At 45.4% G+C, this 22,750-nt stretch overlaps 1 protein-coding gene across 1 annotated transcript in view; it reads right to left on the reverse strand.

The window, feature by feature from the left end:
- LOC115124215 (nuclear factor of activated T-cells, cytoplasmic 3-like) overlaps positions 1-22,750 on the reverse strand; it is a 97,552-nt gene that overhangs the window by 58,572 nt on the left and 16,230 nt on the right. Inside the window, 3 exon segments of the mRNA XM_065013201.1 lie at positions 6,601-6,763; positions 14,992-15,493; positions 15,496-16,164. Coding sequence (XP_064869273.1) covers positions 6,601-6,763; positions 14,992-15,493; positions 15,496-16,164 — 1,334 coding nt within the window.

The raw sequence follows: 22,750 nt of genomic DNA on the forward strand, positions 1-22,750 counted from the left end.
AGCCTGAACGTCGTGGACATGGGTAGGGTAGAACCTGAACGTCGTGGGCATGGGTAGGGTAGAGCCTGAACGTCGTGGGTAGGGGAGAACCTGAACGTTGTGGGCATGGGTAGGATAAAGCCTGAATTTCGTGAGCATGGGTAGGATCGAGCCTGAACGCTGTAGGCATGGGTAGGATAGGGCCTGAACGCTGTAGGCATGGGTAGGGCCTGAATGTCGTGGGCATGGGTAGGATAGGGCCTGAACGTCGTGGGCATGGGTAGGGTAGAACCTGAACGTCGTGGACATGGGTAGTGTAGAGCCTGAATGTCGTGGACATGGGTAGGGTAGAACCTGAACGCCGTGGACATGGGTAGTGTAGAGCCTGAACGCTGTGGACATGGGTAGGGTAGAACCTGAACGTTGTGGACATGGGTAGTGTAGAGCCTGAACGTCGTGGACATGGGTAGGGTAGAACCTGAACGTTGTGGACATGGGTAGTGTAGAGCCTGAACGTCGTGGACATGGGTAGTGAAGAGCCTGAACGTCGTGGGCATGGGTAGAGCCTGAAAGTCGTGGGCATGGGTAGGGTAGAGCCTGAACGTCGTGGGCATGGGTAGGGGAGAACCTGAACATCGTGGGTAGGGGAGAACCTGAACGTTGTGGGCATGGGTAGGGTAAAGCCTGAATTTCGTGAGCATGGGTAGGCTCGAGCCTGAACGCTGTAGGCATGGGTAGGATAGGGCCTGAACGTTGTGGGCATGGGTAGGGCATGAACGTCGTGGGCATGGGTAGGGTAGGCCATGAAAGTCGTGGGCATGGTTAGGGCCTGAATGTTGTGGGCATGGGTTAGAGAAGGCCCTGACCGTCATGGTCATGGGTAGGGTAGAGCCTAAATGCCGTGGGCATGGATAGGATAGGGCCTGAACGTCGTGGGCATGGGTAGGATAGGGCCTGAACGTTGTGGACATGAGTAGGGTATGGCCTGAATGTTGTGGACATGAATAGGATAGGGCCTGAATGTTGTGGACATGAGTAGGATAGGGCCTGAATGTTGTGGACATGAGTAGGGTAGGGCCTGAATGTCGTGGGCATGGTAGAGCCTGAACGTCTTGAGCAATGGGTAGGAGGGAGCCTGAACGTCGTGGGCATGGTAGAGCCTGAACGTCTTGAGCAATGGGTAGGAGGGAGCCTGAACGTCGTGGGCGTGGGTAGAGCCGGAAAGTTGTGGGCATGGGTAGAACTCGGGCTTAATTTTCCAACCATGGACCCCTTCCCAGTGTTTTTCTGGAGGGGCGGTGTGTGTTCGTGTGAGAGTGTGTGTGTCTTGATATAGACAACAAACACAACAGTCACAAAAGGAAGCTGCCCACACCACGGCCAGATGGCAGTCATGGCGTCAGTTGATGACATCACGAGTCCCAACACCGGAGTCAGTGGACCCCACAGGAAGACTGGTGCCATCAGAGCAGAAGGATGCAGTGACACACTGGAGACACTGAGGGACCAATGTCCTCCTATGGCTAGGGACTATAGGCTTAGTTACAGACCTGCACCTGGAGGGAAAAGGCTGTTAGTCAGTCTGTTGTTAGCCTAGTGACTGACCCTTGATGACTCACCCCTATTCACCAGGGCCTACTGTATATTCACTCAGAGTACGACTGCTGATATAGGATCAGTTTGGTATTTTACATAAAGAATTCACAATGAATATGATTTTCTGGACCGGTGGGGAGCTGGTCCAAGATCAGCACTTCTTACCTGAGACTTTTTGTAAATACTCTAGCAGCACATTGTGTCTTGGGCCTGTATCAGTTAGGCAGGTGTTCAGGTTGTAATCAAAACAACAGTGTTTCTGTGAAAACAAATATAACAGGACATCCTCTTGGTCCCACAGTGTTAAAGGGGGAAACAGAGTCAATATAACAGGACAGCCTCTTGGTCCCACAGTGTTAAAGGGGGAAACAGAGTCAATATAACAGGACAGCCTCTTGGTCCCACAGTGTTAAAGGGGACATGAAACAGAGTCAATATAACAGGACAGCCTCTTGGTCCCACAGTGTTAAAGGGGGAAACAGAGTCAATATAACAGGACAGCCTCTTGGTCCCACAGTGTTAAAGGGGACATGAAACAGAGTCAATATAACAGGACAGCCTCTTGGTCCCAGAGTGTTAAAGGGGACATGTAACAGAGTCAATATAACAGGACAGCCTCTTGGTCCCACAGTGTTAAAGGTGACATGTAACAGAGTCAATATAACAGGACAGCCTCTTGGTCCCACAGTGTTAAAGGGGACATGAAACAGAGTCAATATAACAGGACAGCCTCTTGGTCCCACAGTGTTAAAGGGGGAAACAGAGTCAATATAACAGGACAGCCTCTTGGTCCCACAGTGTTAAAGGGGACATGTAACAGAGTCAATATAACAGGACAGCCTCTTGGTCCCACAGTGTTAAAGGTGACATGTAACAGAGTCAATATAACAGGACAGCCTCTTGGTCCCACAGTGTTAAAGGGGACATGAAACAGAGTCAATATAACAGGACAGCCTCTTGGTCCCACAGTGTTAAAGGGGGAAACAGAGTCAATATAACAGGACAGCCTCTTGGTCCCACAGTGTTAAAGGGGACATGAAACAGAGTCAATATAACAGGACAGCCTCTTGGTCCCACAGTGTTAAAGGGGGAAACAGAGTCAATATAACAGGACAGCCTCTTGGTCCCACAGTGTTAAAGGGGGAAACAGAGTCAATATAACAGGACAGCCTCTTGGTCCCACAGTGTTAAAGGGGACATGAAACAGAGTCAATATAACAGGACAGCCTCTTGGTCCCACAGTGTTAAAGGGGTAACAGAGTCAATATAACAGGACAGCCTCTTGGTCCCAGTGTTAAAGGGGACATGAAACAGAGCGTCAATATAACAGGACATCCTCTTGGTCCCACAGTGTTAAAGGGGACATGAAACAGAGTCAATTTAACAGGACAGCCTCTTGGTCCCACAGTGTTAAAGGGGACATGAAACAGAGCGTCAATATAACAGGACAGCCTCTTGGTCCCACAGTGTTAAAGGGGGAAACAGAGTCAATATAACAGGACATCCTCTTGGTCCCACAGTGTTAAAGGGGGAAACAGAGTCAATATAACAGGACAGCCTCTTGGTCCCACAGTGTTAAAGGGGGAAACAGAGTCAATATAACAGGACAGCCTCTTGGTCCCACAGTGTTAAAGGGGTAACAGAGTCAATATAACAGGACAGCCTCTTGGTCCCACAGTGTTAAAGGGGACATGAAACAGAGCGTCAATATAACAGGACATCCTCTTGGTCCCACAGTGTTAAAGGGGACATGAAACAGAGCGTCAATATAACAGGACATCCTCTTGGTCCCACAGTGTTAAAGGGGACATGAAACAGAGTCAATATAACAGGACAGCCTCTTGGTCCCACAGTGTTAAAGGGGACATGAAACAGAGTCAATATAACAGGACAGCCTCTTGGTCCCACAGTGTTAAAGGTGACATGTAACAGAGTCAATATAACAGGACAGCCTCTTGGTCCCACAGTGTTAAAGGGGGAAACAGAGTCAATATAACAGGACAGCCTCTTGGTCCCACAGTGTTAAAGGGGGAAACAGAGTCAATATAACAGGACAGCCTCTTGGTCCCACAGTGTTAAAGGGGACATGAAACAGAGTCAATATAACAGGACAGCCTCTTGGTCCCACAGTGTTAAAGGGGTAACAGAGTCAATATAACAGGACAGCCTCTTGGTCCCACAGTGTTAAAGGGGACATGAAACAGAGTCAATATAACAGGACAGCCTCTTGGTCCCACAGTGTTAAAGGGGACATGAAACAGAGTCAATATAACAGGACACCCTCTTGGTCCCACAGTGTTAAAGGGGGAAACAGAGCGTCAGCAGAGAAACAATGAGGAAGTTCTGTTTAGTAAACAAGGACAACACCACTAGACCTGCCTGGGTTCAACATTCTGATAGCTAAATTATGCATCGTCACACATGGTGGGGTAGAATGAAAGGTTCAGTTGAAATGGTTCAGCATTAGCTCTGACTGATGGAGGAACAGGACCCCGTCTGTATAACTCGCCCTGAGATGAGAGTTGGCATAGTTTTTAAGAAACTATGCTGTATGGAACAAATGGTCAACAACATTTGCGTCAAAATAACCAAAAACCAATAACCAAAAATGAAAGAAATGAGCGGTTCTGGACACCAAACTGTGGTCTTCCTCTCGTCCACATTCTTAAAGGTCACTTCAATTAGAAGAGTATTACATTGGGGTTGTTGTGGGTATCAGTGTATAGTTCCATTAAAAGCCCAACTAAAAGAGGATCCTGAGGGAGTGGACTGGAATGACAAGCCACCTCCTGGCTCTTATAAACAGGGTTATTGTTGGGTTATGCAAACACACAGTCCAAGCCGGGGCATTGTTGGGATACACACCACTGGTCATGGCCCATGATGCCGTCCGCCCCGCTTCAGTCACCGCACAAAGGATCCCTGTCCCCTGAGCATAAAATATTCACCCGCTGCCTAGCTCTGCTCTGGTTGTCAGCTGGATAACAGAACGGGAGCCCTGGGTCAGGAATGTGGCGCTACATAGGTTCTGTAATAGACCTCAGATCAAATAGTATTCAAACCCTTTCAAAATACTTGGGAGCCTTTTCTTGACGCCTGCCTGGAGTAGAGTTGTAGTTGGACAGGGTTTGGACCTTTGGAACCTGTCCTTTGTAGCTCAGTTGGTAGAGCATGACACTTGTAATGTCAGGGTAGTGGGTTCAATTCCCGGGAACACCCATACGTAAAATGTATGCATGCATGACTGTAAGTCACTTTGGATAAAACCATCTGCTAAATGGCATTTATTATTATTGGATTCACTGATCTAGTCAAGCTCAATCAAGCACAAGTTAAGTAACAGAAATATTTCAAATACTATTTCAACCCAGGTCTGGTACAGTAGTAAGGCGGAGGCTCACTCTGCCGCAGTCTCTGGGGTATCGCATGACAGACAAACTAATTGGGCTTCGGGTGCGATGATGTACCCTGCCCTGCTTGGCGTGCCTGCTGCAGCAGCTCACCCTTTCTACCTGTACAGAGGGAGGGGTGGGGCGGTTATTGTTTGGTAATACTTACACATAATACTTGAATTCACTAGCACTGGCTGCCGTAACCTAGACGGCTGTACAGTTGAGGTACTGCATTTTGTGACAGTCCCAGTCTTGGCACCAGTCCTGATTCTACAAGGCACGGGCATCAATCTGATTTTTTAAATAAAAAAATAAAAAAATGTAACCTTAATTTAACTAGGCAAGTCAGTTAAGAACAAATTCTTATTTACAAGGACGGCTTACCCCAGCCAAACCCGGGCGACGCTGGGCCAATTGTGCGCCGCCCTATGGGACTCCGAATCACGACCAGATTTGATGCAGCCTGGATTCAAACCAGGTACTGCAATGACGCCTCTTGCATTGAGATGCAGTGTCTTAGACCACTGCACCACTCGGGAGCCCTTTTCCAGACTGTCACTGTCAGTATAGATGCAGGTCACCTCCAGAACTGAACTGAGCTGCACTGCCTCTTGTAGTTACCATCAGAGAGTTTCTTAAGTTCTACTTCCTGCGTCCAGGTTGCTACACCGACATCATGGTTACATGACTAAGGTGATAGTTTCCCTGGTGGTATAGGTTCAATTCAGAAAAGTTTACCTTATGCAATCAAAGGTGTTATCACGTGCTCCACCAAGGCAGTTATTTATCTTTAAATTATGTGGGTAAAACAAAGCGCAAATTAAAAGTACGAATCTCGGAGCATCGTAGCACCATTTGGTGCAAAAACTCGACTTACCCAGTTGCGGCCCACTTTTTGGAAGCAAACCACTCGATTTCATCCTTACGTTATATTGTCATTGAACATGTCACCCTCCCTAGGAGAGGGGGTGACCTCGACAATTTATTGTTAAAACAAGAGGCTGCCTGGATCTTAATTTAAAGACCCTTGCTCCCTTCGGTCTCAACGTAGACTTTGATCTGAAGCCATTCTTGTGATTATTGTGATTTTGCTGTTCATTGTAAATGTTTGTAGGCTTATGTTGCCAAATTGTATCTATGATCGTATGCTATCCATTTATGTTTTTTTTATGCTATTTTAATATATCAGAATTAACCAATGATATCAGACATAGACATCTATGCGGCTCTACTTTCATTTTTCATGTGTTCTACTCCACTAGCCAGCACCTCGCCTAAATAGGTGTGCGTTTCTTTCGCCTCTAGGCTTACCTTATGTAACACACTGCAGGGCAGTCAGGCATCAGGCTAACAGACGGGCACAACAAACTGGCCATGACCTACTGTATACTATGGCCTAAAGAGCCATTTGACCTGTGTTTTGCCAGTTATTAGGTAAGGTTGGTTACACCAGCTGGTAATAACTGAATGTTTTGGTTATTGTGATTTCTATGGGTTATTCACTGACTATGTACTAGGCCAGTGAATTAGTGAGGAAGGTCCCCCCGCTTTAACAATGTTGATGCCAGGGGCCTTTGAGCCCTGCCTGGAAAACAATCTAGGGGAAAGAGTACAATAAGCTATATGGTCTTACCTTGACAACAGGATGACCACCTGATGCAGCTTTGATCGCCCCTCTGCTTCCCTCCGTCTCGTAGTGTGCTCGGTGGTGGGCCTTGGGGTGCACCTCAACCTTCAGCTCGTACTGGCCAAACAGGTGGGGCAGGGGCCAGTCCAGGGGGGGTAGGGAAGAGGTCCTGGGGACAGACCGATACATAGACAATAAGGGTACTGATGGTTTGGATAACAACAAGATACAGATCCCCTAGGCATTACCTAGGTGATCTATGGATAACAAATAGATATAGCCTATATCACCTACCTGTGAGCCGCTGTGACTGCATAATCATCCTATGGATAAGAAAAAGGCTCTATAATCAGAGATTTAGGTCTAACATATTAGCTAGCAGGGGCAGGTTAGAGCTAGTTAAGCCAGCTGGATTAATTCAAACCTGCCTTGGCAGCACAGTAGCTCTGTTTACAAACTATTGCCAGGCCAGCACACCCACATGTCCTACTCTGAGAACTAAGAGCATTTACTTGTAAAATGAGTCAATTTTAGTATAGAGAACCACTCAACTATCGCAATTGTCAGGGAAAAGAGGTTGTGCTTTTAACATAAATATGCTACTGGAATGTAGGTTTGACTGCCCTTAATCAAAGAGAATAAGTACATAGAAGAACCAATGCAATGACACATTATATATGGTAATATAAAGAAGTGAGAACACAACAGGTTGTGCTGAATCATGACCTCTGGAAACATTGTGGAGGATCACACTAGACCTACACTAGGTCTGAGTGACACACAGAGTACAGTGTCTAAATGGGGCTGTAGGCTGTGTGTTCAACCCCATCAGGCAGACAGTGAATCATAGGAATTCCCACCAACATTAGGCTAACCATACTGGAATAATCACACTTGTAATAGGTCATGCAGGGACTGTAACTAGCAGTGAATCATGAAGGGGTTTTACACTATAAACGGTATATAGATGTATGGTTGTGTTGTTCAGCACTGTAGTATGGATGAGGCTGTGTCACAGGAGAGGCTGCGTCACAGGAGAGGCTGCAGGCTGATGTTTTTTTCCCTCTGTATGTTTTTATCTATGTAGGGCACAATCATATTTGAACAGCTGCACTCAAAAATAAACACTCCATCTGTGCCCATCCACACAGACAAACTGTCTCTCTCAGTGTGTCTCTGGGTAGCTTGGCTGGTCTATGGCTCTATTGATCTAGAACCTACAGAGAAATAATGTTCTAAAAACCTATTTAGGCAGATTATTGTCAAAACTATTTAGGATGTTAGTAATTCATCATCTACTAGCCTACACACTGAATCTTAATAAAAAAGACGGGGCTACATTGAGCCAGTTATAAAGACGGGGCTACATTGAGCCAGTTATAAAGACGGGGCTACATTGAGCCAGTTATAAAGACGGGGCTACATTGAGCCAGTTATAAAGACTTGGCTACATTGAGCCACTTATAAAGACGGGGCTACATTGAGCCAGTTATAAAGACGGGGCTACATTGAGCCAGTTATAAAGACTTGGCTACATTGAGCCAGTTATAAAGACTTGGCTACATTGAGCCAGTTATGAAGACTTGGCTACATTGAGCCAGTTATAAAGACTTGGCTACATTGAGCCAGTTATAAAGACGGGGCTACATTGAGCCAGTTATAAAGACGGGGCTACATTGAGCCAGTTATAAAGACGGGGCTACATTGAGCCAGTTATAAAGACGGGGCTACATTGAGCCAGTTATAAAGACGGGGCTACATTGAGCCAGTTATAAAGACGGGGCTACATTGAGCCAGTTATAAAGACTTGGCTACATTGAGCCAGTTATAAAGACTTGGCTACATTGAGCCAGTTATAAAGACTTGGCTACATTGAGCCAGTTATAAAGACTTGGCTACATTGAGCCAGTTATAAAGACTTGGCTACATTGAGCCAGTTATAAAGACTTGGCTACATTGAGCTAGTTCAGGAGCTCTCCGTGTGTGTTCCATACAGCATGATAAAGGTGTTCCTGGTCTGTTACAGTTACAGGGAGACACAGTTTGCTCTAACACAGCACTGTGCAGTACAAATGGGGAGAAATTAAACGTGTGTAGGTGTGTGTGCGTCCATGGTCTATGAGTATGAGGAATGATACACACCACTGTAAGCTGTCCTAACAGGCAGACATTTACACCACATTATGCCTCTCTCTACAGTAACTAGCCTAACCACGAAGGCTAGCCTAACCTTCTCCGCTAGTCAAAGAAAGTCACTAACCATGGTATATTGTTTCTTTATGTGCCCATTGTCAGGTCGTGGCAAAACTAAAATTGTGCTTCCAACAGGCCATGCTATGCCAGACAAACATGCCACACAGAAATGCCCTCCACTCAGTCCTCACACAGCATGCAGACACCAAATAAAATGAATGTTAACTTGCTAAAGGCCAGGGAACTCAAAAAGAACTCAACAGAGTAGCAAAACATGAGTCAGTCAGTTTTTCCCTATCCTCCATGGCTCTATCGGAAGCTGGGCAGCTGGCTGACTCCGAACACCATCAGTCAGGCTAAATGGGAGAAATGTGGTGGCTGGCTTTCTTTGGAGTCGGTTCACTGAATAAACTGTTGTCCAGAGGAAAGAATGACATTTGAAGAAAAATAGAAGCACGTGTCTCTAACATTGTGGTCAATGAGGGGTATTCTACCACTGGCATCTGTTCCCATGCGATTTTGAATCAAAGTAGGCTATAGGACAGCCTGTCCTGGTAGCCTAGATTCCCCCACAGCACATGGCAGATGAAAGCCCCCATGAATATGATCACATTGCATACTATAAAGATGTACTGCACGAGTCACAACTATTCTAAATAAAAAGGTAGGCTTCTCAGACCCAGATCAAGTCTATTCCTTCGAAGCCATTTGAATAAGAATTCTCCAATGAGCATGCTTTGTAGTCCAGAAGTCATCTTAATCTAGGTCTGGGAAACCGTCTCTAAAGGTTTAAGGCCTAAAAACAAAGGTGGGTGTAACAGTGGCTTGTCTCGTACCCTCCAATGCCACCGACATAACACCGGAAGTGTATGTTTTCCCTGGCCAGTGGCCACAGTAACACAAGAGGGGTTTGGTAGCTAGGAAACCTGAGTGTTGTGGCGGGCGGAGGGAGCCGGTTGAAGCAGAGGTCGGAGCCTGGATTAGCGTAACCTTTCTAGGGTATGCTGCTCGGTACCGCGGGGCTCTGGGGCTCCCAGTCTCCACCTGCGGCCTACAGCCGCTCCCCTGTACATCTCTCATTCTTTATTTAACTTTTATTTAACTAGGAAAGTCGTTCCAGTCTCTAGCTGCAGCGAACTGAAAAGAGGAGCGACCCAGGGATGTGTGTGCTTTGGGAACCTTTAACAGAATGTGACTGGCAGAACAGGTGTTTTATGTAGAGGATGAGGGCTGCAGTAGATCTCTCAGATAGGGGGAAGTGAGGCCAAAGAGTTTTTTTTATAAAGAATCATCATCAACCAGTGGGTCTTGCGACGGGTATACAGAGATGACCAGTTTACAGAGATGTATAGAGTGCAGTGATGTGTCCTATAAGGAGCATTGGTGGCAAATCAGATGGCCGAATAGTAAATAACATCTAGCCGGCTCGAGAGCACCCTTACCCGCCTATCTATAAAATGCATCTCCGTAATCTAGCATGGGTAGGATGGTCATTTGAATCAGGGTTAGTTTGGCAGCTGGGGTGAAACAGGAGCGATTACGATAGAGGAAACCAAGTCTAGATTGAACCAGATGTGCTGAGAGAAGGACAGTGTACCGTCTAGTCATACTCCCAAGTACTTGTATGAGGTGACTACCTCAAGCTCTAAACCCCCAGAGGTAGTAATCACACCGGTGGGGAGAGAGGCATTCTTTTTACCAAACCACATGACCTTTGTTTTGGAGACATTCAGAACAAGGTTAAGGGCAAAGAAAGCTTGTTGGACACTAAGAAAGCTGTTGTAGTAGAGTTTAACACACAATCCGAGGAGGGGCCAGCTGAGTATAAGACAGGCATATAAATAGATGAAAGAGCTTCCTACTGCCTGAGCTATGTTGTTGATGTAAATTGAGAAGAGTGTGGGGCGTGTGGGGCCTAGGATCGAGCCTTGGGGTACTCTCTTAGTGACAGACAGTGACTGAGACAGCAGATTTTCTGACTTTATATACTGCACTCTTTGAGAGAGCTAGTTAGCAAACCAGGACAAAGACCCCTCAGGGACACCAATAGTCCTTAGCCAGCCCACAAGAATGGAATGGTCTACCGTATCAAAAGCTTTGGCCAAGACAATAAAAATAGCAGCACAGCATTGCTTAGAATCAAAGGCAATGGTGACATCATTGAGGACCTTTAAGGTTGCAGTGACACATCCATAACCTGAGCGGAAACCAAATTGCATACCAGAGAGAATACTATAGACATCAAGAAAGCCAGTCAGTTGATTATTGACAGGTTTTTCCAACACTTTTGATAAACAGGGCAAAATAGAAATAGGCCTATAACAGTTAGGATCAGCTTGATGTCCCTTTTAAATAAAGGACGCACCGTGGCTGCCTTCCAAGCAATGAGAACCTCCCCAGAAAGGAGAGACATGTTAAAAAGGTCGGAGATAGGCTTGGTGATGATAGGGGCAGCAACCTTAAAGAAGAAAGGGTCTAAACTAGAGGTCAACCGATTAATCGGAATGGCTGATTTAATTAGGGCAGATTTCAAGTTTTCATAACAATCGGAAATCTGTATTTTTGGGCACCGATTTCCGATTATTTAAAAAATAAAAAATATTCATAATATTTTTTTATACCTTTTATTTAACTAGGCAAGTCAGTTAAGAACACATTCTTATTTACAATGACTGCCTAGGAACTGTGGGTTAACTGCCTTGCTCAGGGGCAGAACGACAGATTTTCACCTTATCAGCTCAGGGGTTTCAATCTTGCAACCGCACAGTTAACTAGTCCAACGCTCTAACCATTGCACTCCACAAGTAGCCTGCCTGTTACGCGAATGCAGTAGAAGCCAAGGTAAATTACTAGCTAGCATTAAACGGATCTTATAAAAAACAATCATAATCACTAGTTAGAACTACTAATCCAGTTTAGCAGGCAAAATTAACCAGGTGAAATTGTGTCATTTCTCTTGCGTTCATTGCACGCAGAGTCGGGGTATATGCAACAGTTTGGGCTGGCTGGCTCATTGCGAACTAATTTGCCAGAATTTTACATAATTATGACATACATTGAAGGTTGTGCAATGTAACAAGAATTTTAGACTTAGGGATGCCACCCGTTAAGATAAAATACCGAACGGTTCCGTATTTCACTGAAATAATAAAAGTTTTGTTTTCGAAATGATAGTTTCCGGATTCGATCATATTAATGACCAACGGCTCGTATTTCTGTGTGTTATTATGTTATAATTAAGCCTGATTTGATAGAGCAGTCTGAGCAGCAGCAGGCCCGTAATCATTCATTCAAACAGCACTTTTGTGCATTTTGCCAGCAGCAAGCACAGCGCTGTTTATGACTTCAAGCCTATCAGCCTAATGGCTGGTGTAACCAATGTGAAATGGCTAGCTAGTTAGCTGAATGTGCGCTAATACTGTTTCAAACATCACTCGCTTTTAGATTTGGAGTAGTTATTCCACGGCTTTTGTGGAGCGATGGGTAACGATGCTTTGAGTGTGGCTGTTGTCGATGTGTTCCTGGTTCGAGCCCAGGTAGGGGCGAGGAGGGGGACAGAAGCTATACTGTTACACTGGCAATACTATAGTACCTATAAGAACATCCAATAGGCAAAGGTACAAATGGTATAGAGATAAATAGTCCTATAAATACTATATTAACTACAACCTAAAACCTCTTACCTTGGAATATTGAAGTCTCATGTTAAAAGGAACCACCAACTTTCATATGTTCTCATGTTCTGAGCAAGGAACTTAAACATAAGCTTTTTTACATGGCACATATTTTACACGGCACATATTACTTTCTTCTCCAACACTTTGTTTTTGCATTATTTAAACCAAATTGAACATGTTTCATTACTTATTTGAGGCTAAATTGATTTTATTGATGTTTTATATTAAGTTTAAATAAGTGTTAATTCAATATTGTTGTAATTGTCATTATTACAAATATATATATATTTTTTATATTATTATTATTATTTTTTAATCGGCCGATTAATCGGTATCGGCTGTTTTGGTCCTCCAATAATCGGTATCGGCGTTGAAAAATCATAATCGGTCGACCTCTAGTCTAAACCTTTGGACCCAGATGTTTTTTGGGGGTCCAAAAGGAGCTCCTATCGCACCTCAGACTCTGTGTCCGCCTGCAGGGAGAAACTTTGTTGCGGGGCAGGGGAAAGAGGGAGGAGGTATTTAAGTGAGAGAACTGCTCCTTAAAGTAACTAACTTTGGCCTTCCGGATAGCCTGAGTGCACTTATTTCTAATTTGCCTGATCCAGTCAGCCTGAGTATGCGTGTGCCGAGCCATAAAGTCTTTCTTAGCCCCACTAAATGTCATATCAACCTGAATACCGGTATGTGAATATGGATGTCTATGGTTAGCCCTGAGGTGGGATGGACTAGCCTGGTTATAGATCTTTTTGTGCAGTATAGCCAACTATAATGGTCATTTTCATGCCAATTGTCTATACAGAAAACAGATCTGGGATCAAGATATAAGGAGGGACTGGGAGGGAGGGCTCCCTGAATCCACCCCCGGTCTGTCTGAGGCTCAGACTCGGAGCCCCCCGCCCCATGCCTCTGTTTCCTCCACCACCAGCCACTGAACACTGACAGACACCCAGCAGACAGACGCCAGGACCATCTGTTCAGCAGAACACCTCCCAGACACAGCTTCTCTGACTGGAGACTAGGGTTGTCACGATACCAGTGTGGCGAAACTACGATACCACATTTTCCTTGGTAAAAAAAACAAAACAGGAAGCAGACTAAACTCTATGGTTGTTTACAAAAAGGTTTTATTTTATACTATAGGACTGTTATGTCATAAGAAATTATATCTGCTTCATTTTTTGTTTTCTTGCCACGATACTTCTGAGTATCGCGATACTGGTATCATGGTGACAACCCTAGTGGAGACACTTCCAGAACCTTCTACAGCAGACAGGAGAAATCACCCCACAGTCACAGCACTCACTACATCCAACAGTGGAAGCCTACTCTAGTCCTAAAGATCTAATAATTTTATAAATAGTGGTTTATCCTAGATATGAATATACTCCTGTAGCAGGGTACTAGACCACTATAACAAGGTACAGTGTTGACCCCTTTCTGGAAGGTGTCTGTGAATTGGCAGCCAGACTGTGGTGTTTCAGGAAGGCTGGGTTAGATGGTGGTGGTGTGGCCCCTCAGCCATATGTGACCTGTGCTGATTTATAGCGCTAGAGGACAGAGCACACAAACAAGACGGAGACTTCATCTGCTGCACACATTGGGAGAGCAGAGAAGGGAAACTTTAACCCGCTCTTTCTGATAGAAGTCAGTGCGTCACGACGATCAAGAGCTTCTGGTTACGCCGATTTCCAGATAAAAAGTGTGTGTGTGTGAGAGTGAGTGAGTGAGTGTGTGTGTGAGTGAGTGAGTGAGTGAATGAGTGAGAGACGTGAGCATGTGCTTCCCCCCAGGCACCAACAACCTTATGTTACACTCTTGTGCTACTTCAGAAAGCGCCATCATGTCTCTGTGGCTCATTAAATGTTTCAGCCCGTGTGGGTCTAAAGCAGTGACCTAAAGTTTGAGAGCATTGGAGTCAAACCTACAGACACAATTATACCGGTATAAGCTACAGAATATTATACTAGTGCACCCCTGATAGGTGCAGACTAAGTGCAGGGTAGTTCCCCTGTTCCAATTCAATTAGGCTACATAATTGTGACTCCTGAGCTCTGGATATCCGACTGCAAGCTCAAATTTGAGGAATGCTTGCCCAACTGTCCAAGCCATTCATAACCAAGATTCAAAGTAAGAATCTTCCTTCATAAAATACTAGTACGAACAGTGTCTTAATGCTCTTATCGGGATCAAACAGGCTACTGAACATTTTGTTCTTCATCACTAATCCTGTAAAGGTCCCATAAAGGTTCCTATCTGTACCTTTCATGTACTCTACCTTGACCTAGTAATACTAATGACTCTGATGAGTGTATATTCATTCTAAATGCTGACTAAAGCTAAAGATGACTTGTGATTAGTGTTGCAAAATATCTTCCTTTGTTATTCAGATATCCTGGTTGGAGGATTCCCTCCCTGCTTATTCCCTCCTGATTCTGGGAATCCTCCAACCAATATTTCTGGGAAAGTTTGTGGAATTTTCCAACGCTATCTGTGATTGAGAGGGCAGGTACAGGAAGTGACATACCTGAAGATGGGTGTGTGTCCTGGTTTGGGTTTGTTCCATGTGAAATGTGAGGGCACTGAGAGAAACTGTTCCCCTGGCCCGTCCTTCTTCAGGGAGTGCAAGGTGTCTTCCGAGGGAGAGTCCATGAGGGGGGACCCGTTCCCAGAGTCGTCCAGGCCCAGGTCCCCCTTCCCCCCCATGGAGCATGTCCGGTCCTGGGAAGTCTTCCTAGTCTTGGAGGGGATGTCTGCCTCGGAAGGGCAGCACTGGAACATGCCCATGGAGGGGCTTCCTATCCAGATGTCCTCTGTCACGCTGCCCCTTGGGGACGGCTCGGGGGTGGGGATCGGGGAGTGGTGTGGGGACACGGAGCCCATTGGGTAGCAGATGTCTGCGCTGGAGTGGCGTCTCTTCCCACAGGGTGAGGTGGGGCGTGAGGAGGGGCGGGACGGCGGCCGGGGGCTCAGCCAGTTCTCGTCGGTGACGGAGGTGCGTGGGGAGTGGCAGGGGGAGACTCGGGGGACAGGGAGTGGGAGGAGTGAAAGGCAGGGTGGTGGTGCTGATGCCCAGCCCACAGACCCTCCTCCAGGACCCCAGGGTGAGGGGAGCAGCCAGGGGAGGTGCGGGGAGACCCCAGGGTAAACCTTGCAGCCGCTTCGTTCAGCTCAGAGTCCACGTCATCGTACTCGTGGGAGAAGGACTCGCAGGACGAGGCGTCTGAGAACCAGCTCCTGGAGGACAGGGAGCTGCAGGGGGACGGGCTGAGAGTTGAGTCCCGGTATGAGTGGTCTAAGGGCAGGTACAGGTGGTCCCTGGACAGGGGCCGGTCCCCATGGTGATAGTCCCCATCATTACCTCTAAGATTGTCCTCGTTAGCGTCCATCTCCTGCTGACAGCTGGGGGAGATAGAGGTGATCTGGATGCTAGGACACTCAAAGGCTTTGGGAGGCCCCCCACCCCCACCTGCAGGGCTGGATTTGTTTTTGTTGACATTGTCCTGGACCTCATAAATGGGGTCGTACACCTTGTGGGACTGCAGGCGCTGATGGGTGGAGGAGCTGATGACTTGGGAGTGGGAGTGGGAGTGAGGCTGCATGCTGCCATTGCGAGACTGACCCATAGACTGGTTGTTGACCACGGACTGCTGGCCCACATTGAGGATGTAGAACGACGTATTGTCGTCAGGCTCCAGATCTGAAGAGGAATGATGGAGAGAAAAAGGACCATAAGTCACCATCACAATAACCGCTCTATGGGCCATACAATACCTATTTGTATTATATGAGGAGGATGCTAATACTTGTGATCTGGCAATGCCTTTGAACTGAATTTATTTCAACAGAACATTAATTTGACCCCTATTCCTGTGCGATAAGAGCCACTGCACCGCCAGGAGAGTGATAAGGATAGACCCAGGCAAACCGCTCCACTATCTCCCTGACAAACACCTTTATTGGTGCTTCATTGCTGTGAGATCTAAGAGCCACTGCACCGCCAGGAGAGTGATAAGGATAGACCCAGGCAAACAGCTCCACTATCTCCCTGACAAACACCTTTATTGGTGCTTCATTGCTGTGAGATCTAAGAGCCACTGCACCGCCAGGAGAGTGATAAGGATAGACCCAGGCAAACCGCTCCACTATCTCCCTGACAAACACCTTTATTGGTGCTTCATTGCTGTGAGATCTAAGAGCCACTGCACCGCCAGGAGAGTGATAAGGATAGACCCAGGCAAACCGCTCCACTATCTCCCTGACAAACACCTTTATTGGTGCTTCATTGCTGTGAGATCTAAGAGCCACTGCACCGCCAGGAGAGTGATAAGGATAGACCCAGGCAAACAGCTCCACTATCTCCCTGACAAACACCTTTATTGGTGCTTCATTGCTGTGAGATCTAAGAGCCACTGCACCGCCAGGAGAGTGATAAGGATAGACCCAGGCAAACCGCTCCACTATCTCCCTGACAAACACCTTTATTGGTGCTCTATTCCTGTGAGATCTAAGAGCCACTGCACCGCCAGGAGAGTGATAAGGATAGACCCAGGCAAACCGCTCCACTATCTCCCTGACAAACACCTTTATTGCTGTGGTTTTCATTCTGCTAGTCTTGAACAGGACTTGGCTTGACACACACATACACACATAGGAGGAGTTACTTTGCTTCGCTGCAAACAAGGATAGTCCTCATCTACAACAGTAGGTACATTATGGTCTACTGATAGGCTACCTCCATTCCAGACATAGTCCTACATTCCAGAGGGGCGGGGGGATGAGAGAGGTGTGTGTGTGTGTGTCTGTGTGTGTGTGTGTGTGTGTGTGTGTGTGTCTGTGTGTGTGTGTGTGCACGTGTTTAGACGGGCAGAAAGAAAACGGGCATGGTTCCAAGAGGGATAACCGATGAGCATCGCTCCTCAGGAAACAAATTCACACAACAGTGCATGCTCTCTCCTGTCATCACGGCAGCACCAGCACTCTAATAATACACATCAGCCCTGCCTCAGTGATGGTCTGGCCACACACAGGCACAAAGACAGGCACACACACACACAGGCACAAATACAAGCACGCACGCACACACACAAAGGATAGGTGGCTCACAGACAACAACCTATTGTCCACCAACACCACTCTATTTGTAGCTATTGATAAACTGGCTGGACCTAACTGGGACACGAACACAGGACAGAGTCACTACACGCCCCTGGACTCATCACGAGAAATACACCATGTCACGTTCTATTCCATAGTTCTGTTCAATATTAGGACTTAGTACAAAGATTTAGTACAAAGTACAAACTTTGTACAAACCCATGTAACTTTGTGAAAATACAGTTCACTTTTAACTACTGTTGCAGCAGTAGTGTAAATCACTTAACATAGTTGTGCTGTGCTCTCCTGTAAAGTAAAAATAACCTAACCAAAGGTGCACATAATCATGATATTTACACACCCAGTTCATGTCATAGGCAATGGGGGTTTGAAATTGCTGTTCGAATACAAAACACTTTCCGCAAAAAAGCTTGTTCTTCAAAACAAAACACTTTTAAAAGGACATTGAGAAGAGACACAAATCCTGTGCGTCAACACATTTAAGAAACCACAGTCTTCTAAAGCGAAAGATGAATGGAAATATCAGAATCAGACTGTAAAAAGGAACATTTTAGGAGAGGAGCAGCCTACTCAATTCTCTCTCTCCCACTCTCCCCCACCCCATCTCTCTCACTCCCCCTCCCTTTCTCACTCACTCACTCCCACCCTCTCACTCCCCCTCCCTCTCTCACTCCCTCCCTCGCAGCAGTCTATTCATAGCTGCTCCACAGTGGCCCTGCCTGCCTGTCAGTGTCACAAGACTGCTGTATCCTGTGACGACAGAGGGAGACATCTGACTGACGGAGGAATAGATAGAATGTATGGTGTGTGTGTGTGTGTGTATGGAGGAGGACAACAGAGCGGGTCAACAGCCTGCTGCACTGTGCCACCTCGACCCGCCCCCCCGAGCCCTCAGAGGAAGGACAAGACAACACACTAACAAAGGCATGGCGTACAGTATGTGGACGGATACACTAACTAAAGCACTGCTATCGGGCTGGATGGTCATACACTGTAGGCCTATCTTTCCATAGCATCTGGAAAAACACACACATTTACATTGTGTTGTTCTGTTACTTTCTAGTCAAGTTTAAAAAAAAATAATAATTCAAAAGTAGTGTGGCACGGTATACTGAAACGCTTGTACTTTTCTGATACTAGAATCTGAAAAATGATTTTGTACTAGAATTAGTATTACTTTTGGTACTTCTGTCAAATGTTTCTCACGGCGTCTACTGATTGAGAGAGGATCAAGTCTATCATTGCAGTCCCCTTGTAGCACAACAATACGCGGCCTCTAGACTAGCTCTAGACTAGCCTGTCCTGAGGAACTCACTGGGAGTCTGGGCTGCATCACCACTTGCGCTGCACAGAAGTTAACACGCTTAAACGTCATGTAGAAATGTTGAAAACTGTTGATTACTGTTGGCTAAACAATGTCCAAGAGCTACATAATACAACACTTTACAAAGCAGAAAGATAACGTTACCGGTAGCTTACAGCTTTGTAGGCAAACTGTCCTTCCTAGCTTACAGCTTTGTAGGCAAACTGTCCTTCCTAGCTTACAGCTTTGTAGGCAAACTGTCCTTCCTAGCTTACAGCTTTGTAGGCAAACTGTCCTTCCTAGCTTACAGCTTTGTAGGCAAACTGTCCTTCCTAGCTTACAGCTTTGTAGGCAAACTGTCCTTCCTAGCTTACAGCTTTGTAGGCAAACTGTCCTTCCTAGCTTACAGCTTTGTAGGCAAACTGTCCTTCCTAGCTTACAGCTTTGTAGGCAAACTGTCCTTCCTAGCTTACAGCTTTGTAGGCAAACTGTCCTTCCTAGCTTACAGCTTTGTAGGCAAACTGTCCTTCCTAGCTTACAGCTTTGTAGGCAAACTGTCCTTCCTAGCTTACAGCTTTGTAGGCAAACTGTCCTTCCTAGCTTACAGCTTTGTAGGCAAACTGTCCTTCCTAGCTTACAGCTTTGTAGGCAAACTGTCCTTCCTAGCTTACAGCTTTGTAGGCAAACTGTCCTTCCTAGCTTACAGCTTTGTAGGCAAACTGTCCTTCCTAGCTTACAGCTTTGTAGGCAAACTGTCCTTCCTAGCTTACAGCTTTGTAGGCAAACTGTCCTTCCTAGCTTACAGCTTTGTAGGCAAACTGTCCTTCCTAGCTTACAGCTTTGTAGGCAAACTGTCCTTCCTAGTTTACAGCTTTGTAGGCAAACTGTCCTTCCTAGCTTACAGCTTTGTAGGCAAACTGTCCTTCCTAGCTTACAGCTTTGTAGGCAAACTGTCCTTCCTAGCTTACAGCTTTGTAGGCAAACTGTCCTTCCTAGCTTACAGCTTTGTAGGCAAACTGTCCTTCCTAGCTTACAGCTTTGTAGGCCAACTGTCCTTCCTAGCTTACAGCTGAAGCTAACATCAATTCACTACCCTAGTACCTTGTTTGTGATTACATGCAGTATACAAACCATACCGCAAAATATTGCAGATTTCAAAGCTTATTGTCACCAAAACTTTTATTCATTCACTTAATCTCCCCCGCCTCAGTTTCTCCAAGTCAAGATCATTTTTGCTCAGCATTAGTCTCTCTCTGTGTGTGAGAATGACGCCAGGGGTCTTAAAGAGACAGCACAGACTTTGATCAAAGAGATTGCTTCTTCTATGCACATTTAGTTGATCAGTACAATAAAATAAGTCTCAAACGGAACGGAGACAGATTGTTTTGATATCTGCTGTCCCATGAAATCAGTGAAAACAAGCTCAATAACTAAAAGGCATGCACACATCCTACTGAATATGATTTCATCTGTATTGCGAATAGGCCTAGTCTAAATCTTGATGACCCAGTTCATCAATAGACTAGAGATTTTCCATTCAAATAAATTATTACCATTATGTTGTCATGTAGTTAGTTATTTGTTTTACCAAAGCCAAACTGATTGTATGACTGACTCATTAATGCATACATTCAAAAATGTAATGACATCAACTGCCATTCTGTGACTTTGGCTAATATGCCTTCTTTTTTCCCTTGGTATTGTTTTGGTATTGTGATGGTATCAAGTATTGTGATATTAAACTGGTATGGGTATCAAAATCTAAATACTGGTATCGTGACAACACCCTTCAAAAGGCACAGGATTGGACAGCCCTGGTAGTTCCCCACGCAATTCAATAAATGTAGCCAATTCAATAAACGGTCAACGGTAGAAATCGAGTTAGACAAACATGTAGGCCAATACTTTGTGAATCACATTGCATTAAAGAAATCCATTGGGAGGTATGAATTGAAAGTGGAAAACAATTCAGTTTACATTAGCCAGAAGTAAGCACTCAAAATACATTTGCCTGGATATTTAAAGTGCAAAGAAGCCAATATTCACTGCCAAATGCAGACATATTAAGAAGGGGTTACTTTCAAGGCAGTCATTTTCAATTGCATATTAATTAACAAGAGCAGGTCCACAAATACACCTCAGTTATTAAAGCTCTATTGAATATTCTCTGTTTCCAAGAGCCTGCTGGAAAGAGAGAAAAAACTATCTGCCAACTGTGTTGTATGTGTGTGTGTGTGTGTGTGTGGCACCTGTTGTGTTGTAAATGTACATCTCCCCCTCATTTAAATGCTGTTCTAAATGAATGAGGTGGCATGGTCAGCCATCAATTAATACTCAACCCTACCACACTGCAGGCTTCCAGCTCAGTTCATTAACATCACTCACTCAATGATGAGAGACAGAGAGAGACAGAGAGAAATGGTCATCTCCCTGTCTTGTCTGTGACCACTGACAGACATACAGCTAGAACAGAGTCAGACACAACACATGAGCCAATTAACAAAGGAAGCAGTGAAGCCATCTGATCTCAATCCAATTTTCCCAGCAGTGGGACATTAAAGATCTTCTGGTTCTTATGAAGGGCTCTTTGTTTTATTCTATCAAGAACTGTCTACAAAATAATGTATCCGACAGATAGAGTGGGAAGGGCCCTATCTACATTACTAACATATATGTTCATCGCGGTCACATCAAACTGTTCACATGTGAAGTGCAGTTTTGACAGTGGTGTTTTCCTGCTGATTGCATTATGAAATGAACATTCACCTGTAGCCAACTGCTTTGTGCGCATGGCTGCACTTAAAATGTGAAGAACTCTGTCCCAGAGTCGGTTTGGAAGAGGCCATTTCTTTCTCGACAAGCTAACCAATAGAATAGGTAACCTACACTTTTCTACTATAGTAGATTGACATAGGCTAGTGATTTTGCTGTTTGTTACTCATTTTGTTGGCTGTGGAAAAGTAAATGTTATTCTAACATGTTCAAAGTGAACATCAGAATTTGTTAAGAAGGACCAGTCATTGTTTTGTTAATTACCATATTCTAAATATTCTTTCCGTCATTCTGAGCACAGTGTGTGGACGCCCTAACCAATGCCATAACCAATGCAAATGGGTCTGGTAAATTTCTCAAAATGTCCGGTGAATTAAAATGTCGCCGGTCAAATGTCCGGCACCACATTCTCCTAGCGGAAACCCTGGGGCACGTTCGCTACAAAAATAACATTTTTTGTGACAAAACCATCAGAAGAGTTGAAAATGTGATGGAAACCCATTCGGTACATGAGAATTTAATCTCAAAAGTCATTTTTATTTGCAACTACATCATCATTCACAGCCTTTTACCCACAACAAGTCAATTTGATGGAAACATCTCTGGCGGGAAAATTTGGATTTTAGAATATTCGCATGAAAATCGGTCACCAATCTGATGGAAACATAGCTATTGTCAAAAGTACCATCATTGTCCTACTTCCACATAGCATTGGAAAGGCCTGTGAAGTCTGACTGTACTTTATACAGCATATAGGTTACAATCTGTATGTGAGTGAAAGTGTGTTTAAATGCTCTGCATGACCAGTCTAAGAGCTCATTAGGTGAATGTTTTATAATGTGGAAACCCTCTTGCTCAACAAGCTCCGCCAGCCTCCTCAGATGACTGATCTGAAACCCTCTTGCTCCACAAGCTCCGCCAGCCTCCTCAGATGACTGATCTGAAACCCTCTTGCTCCACAAGCTCCTCCAGCCTCCTCAGATGACTGATCTGAAACCCTCTTGCTCCACAAGCTCCGCCAGCCTCCTCAGATGACTGATCTGAAACCCTCTTGCTCAACAAGCTCCTCCAGCCTCCTCAGATGACTGATCTG

This window comes from Oncorhynchus nerka, linkage group LG28, assembly GCF_034236695.1.
Source record: "Oncorhynchus nerka isolate Pitt River linkage group LG28, Oner_Uvic_2.0, whole genome shotgun sequence".
In the NCBI taxonomy this organism is placed as follows: domain Eukaryota; kingdom Metazoa; phylum Chordata; class Actinopteri; order Salmoniformes; family Salmonidae; genus Oncorhynchus; species Oncorhynchus nerka.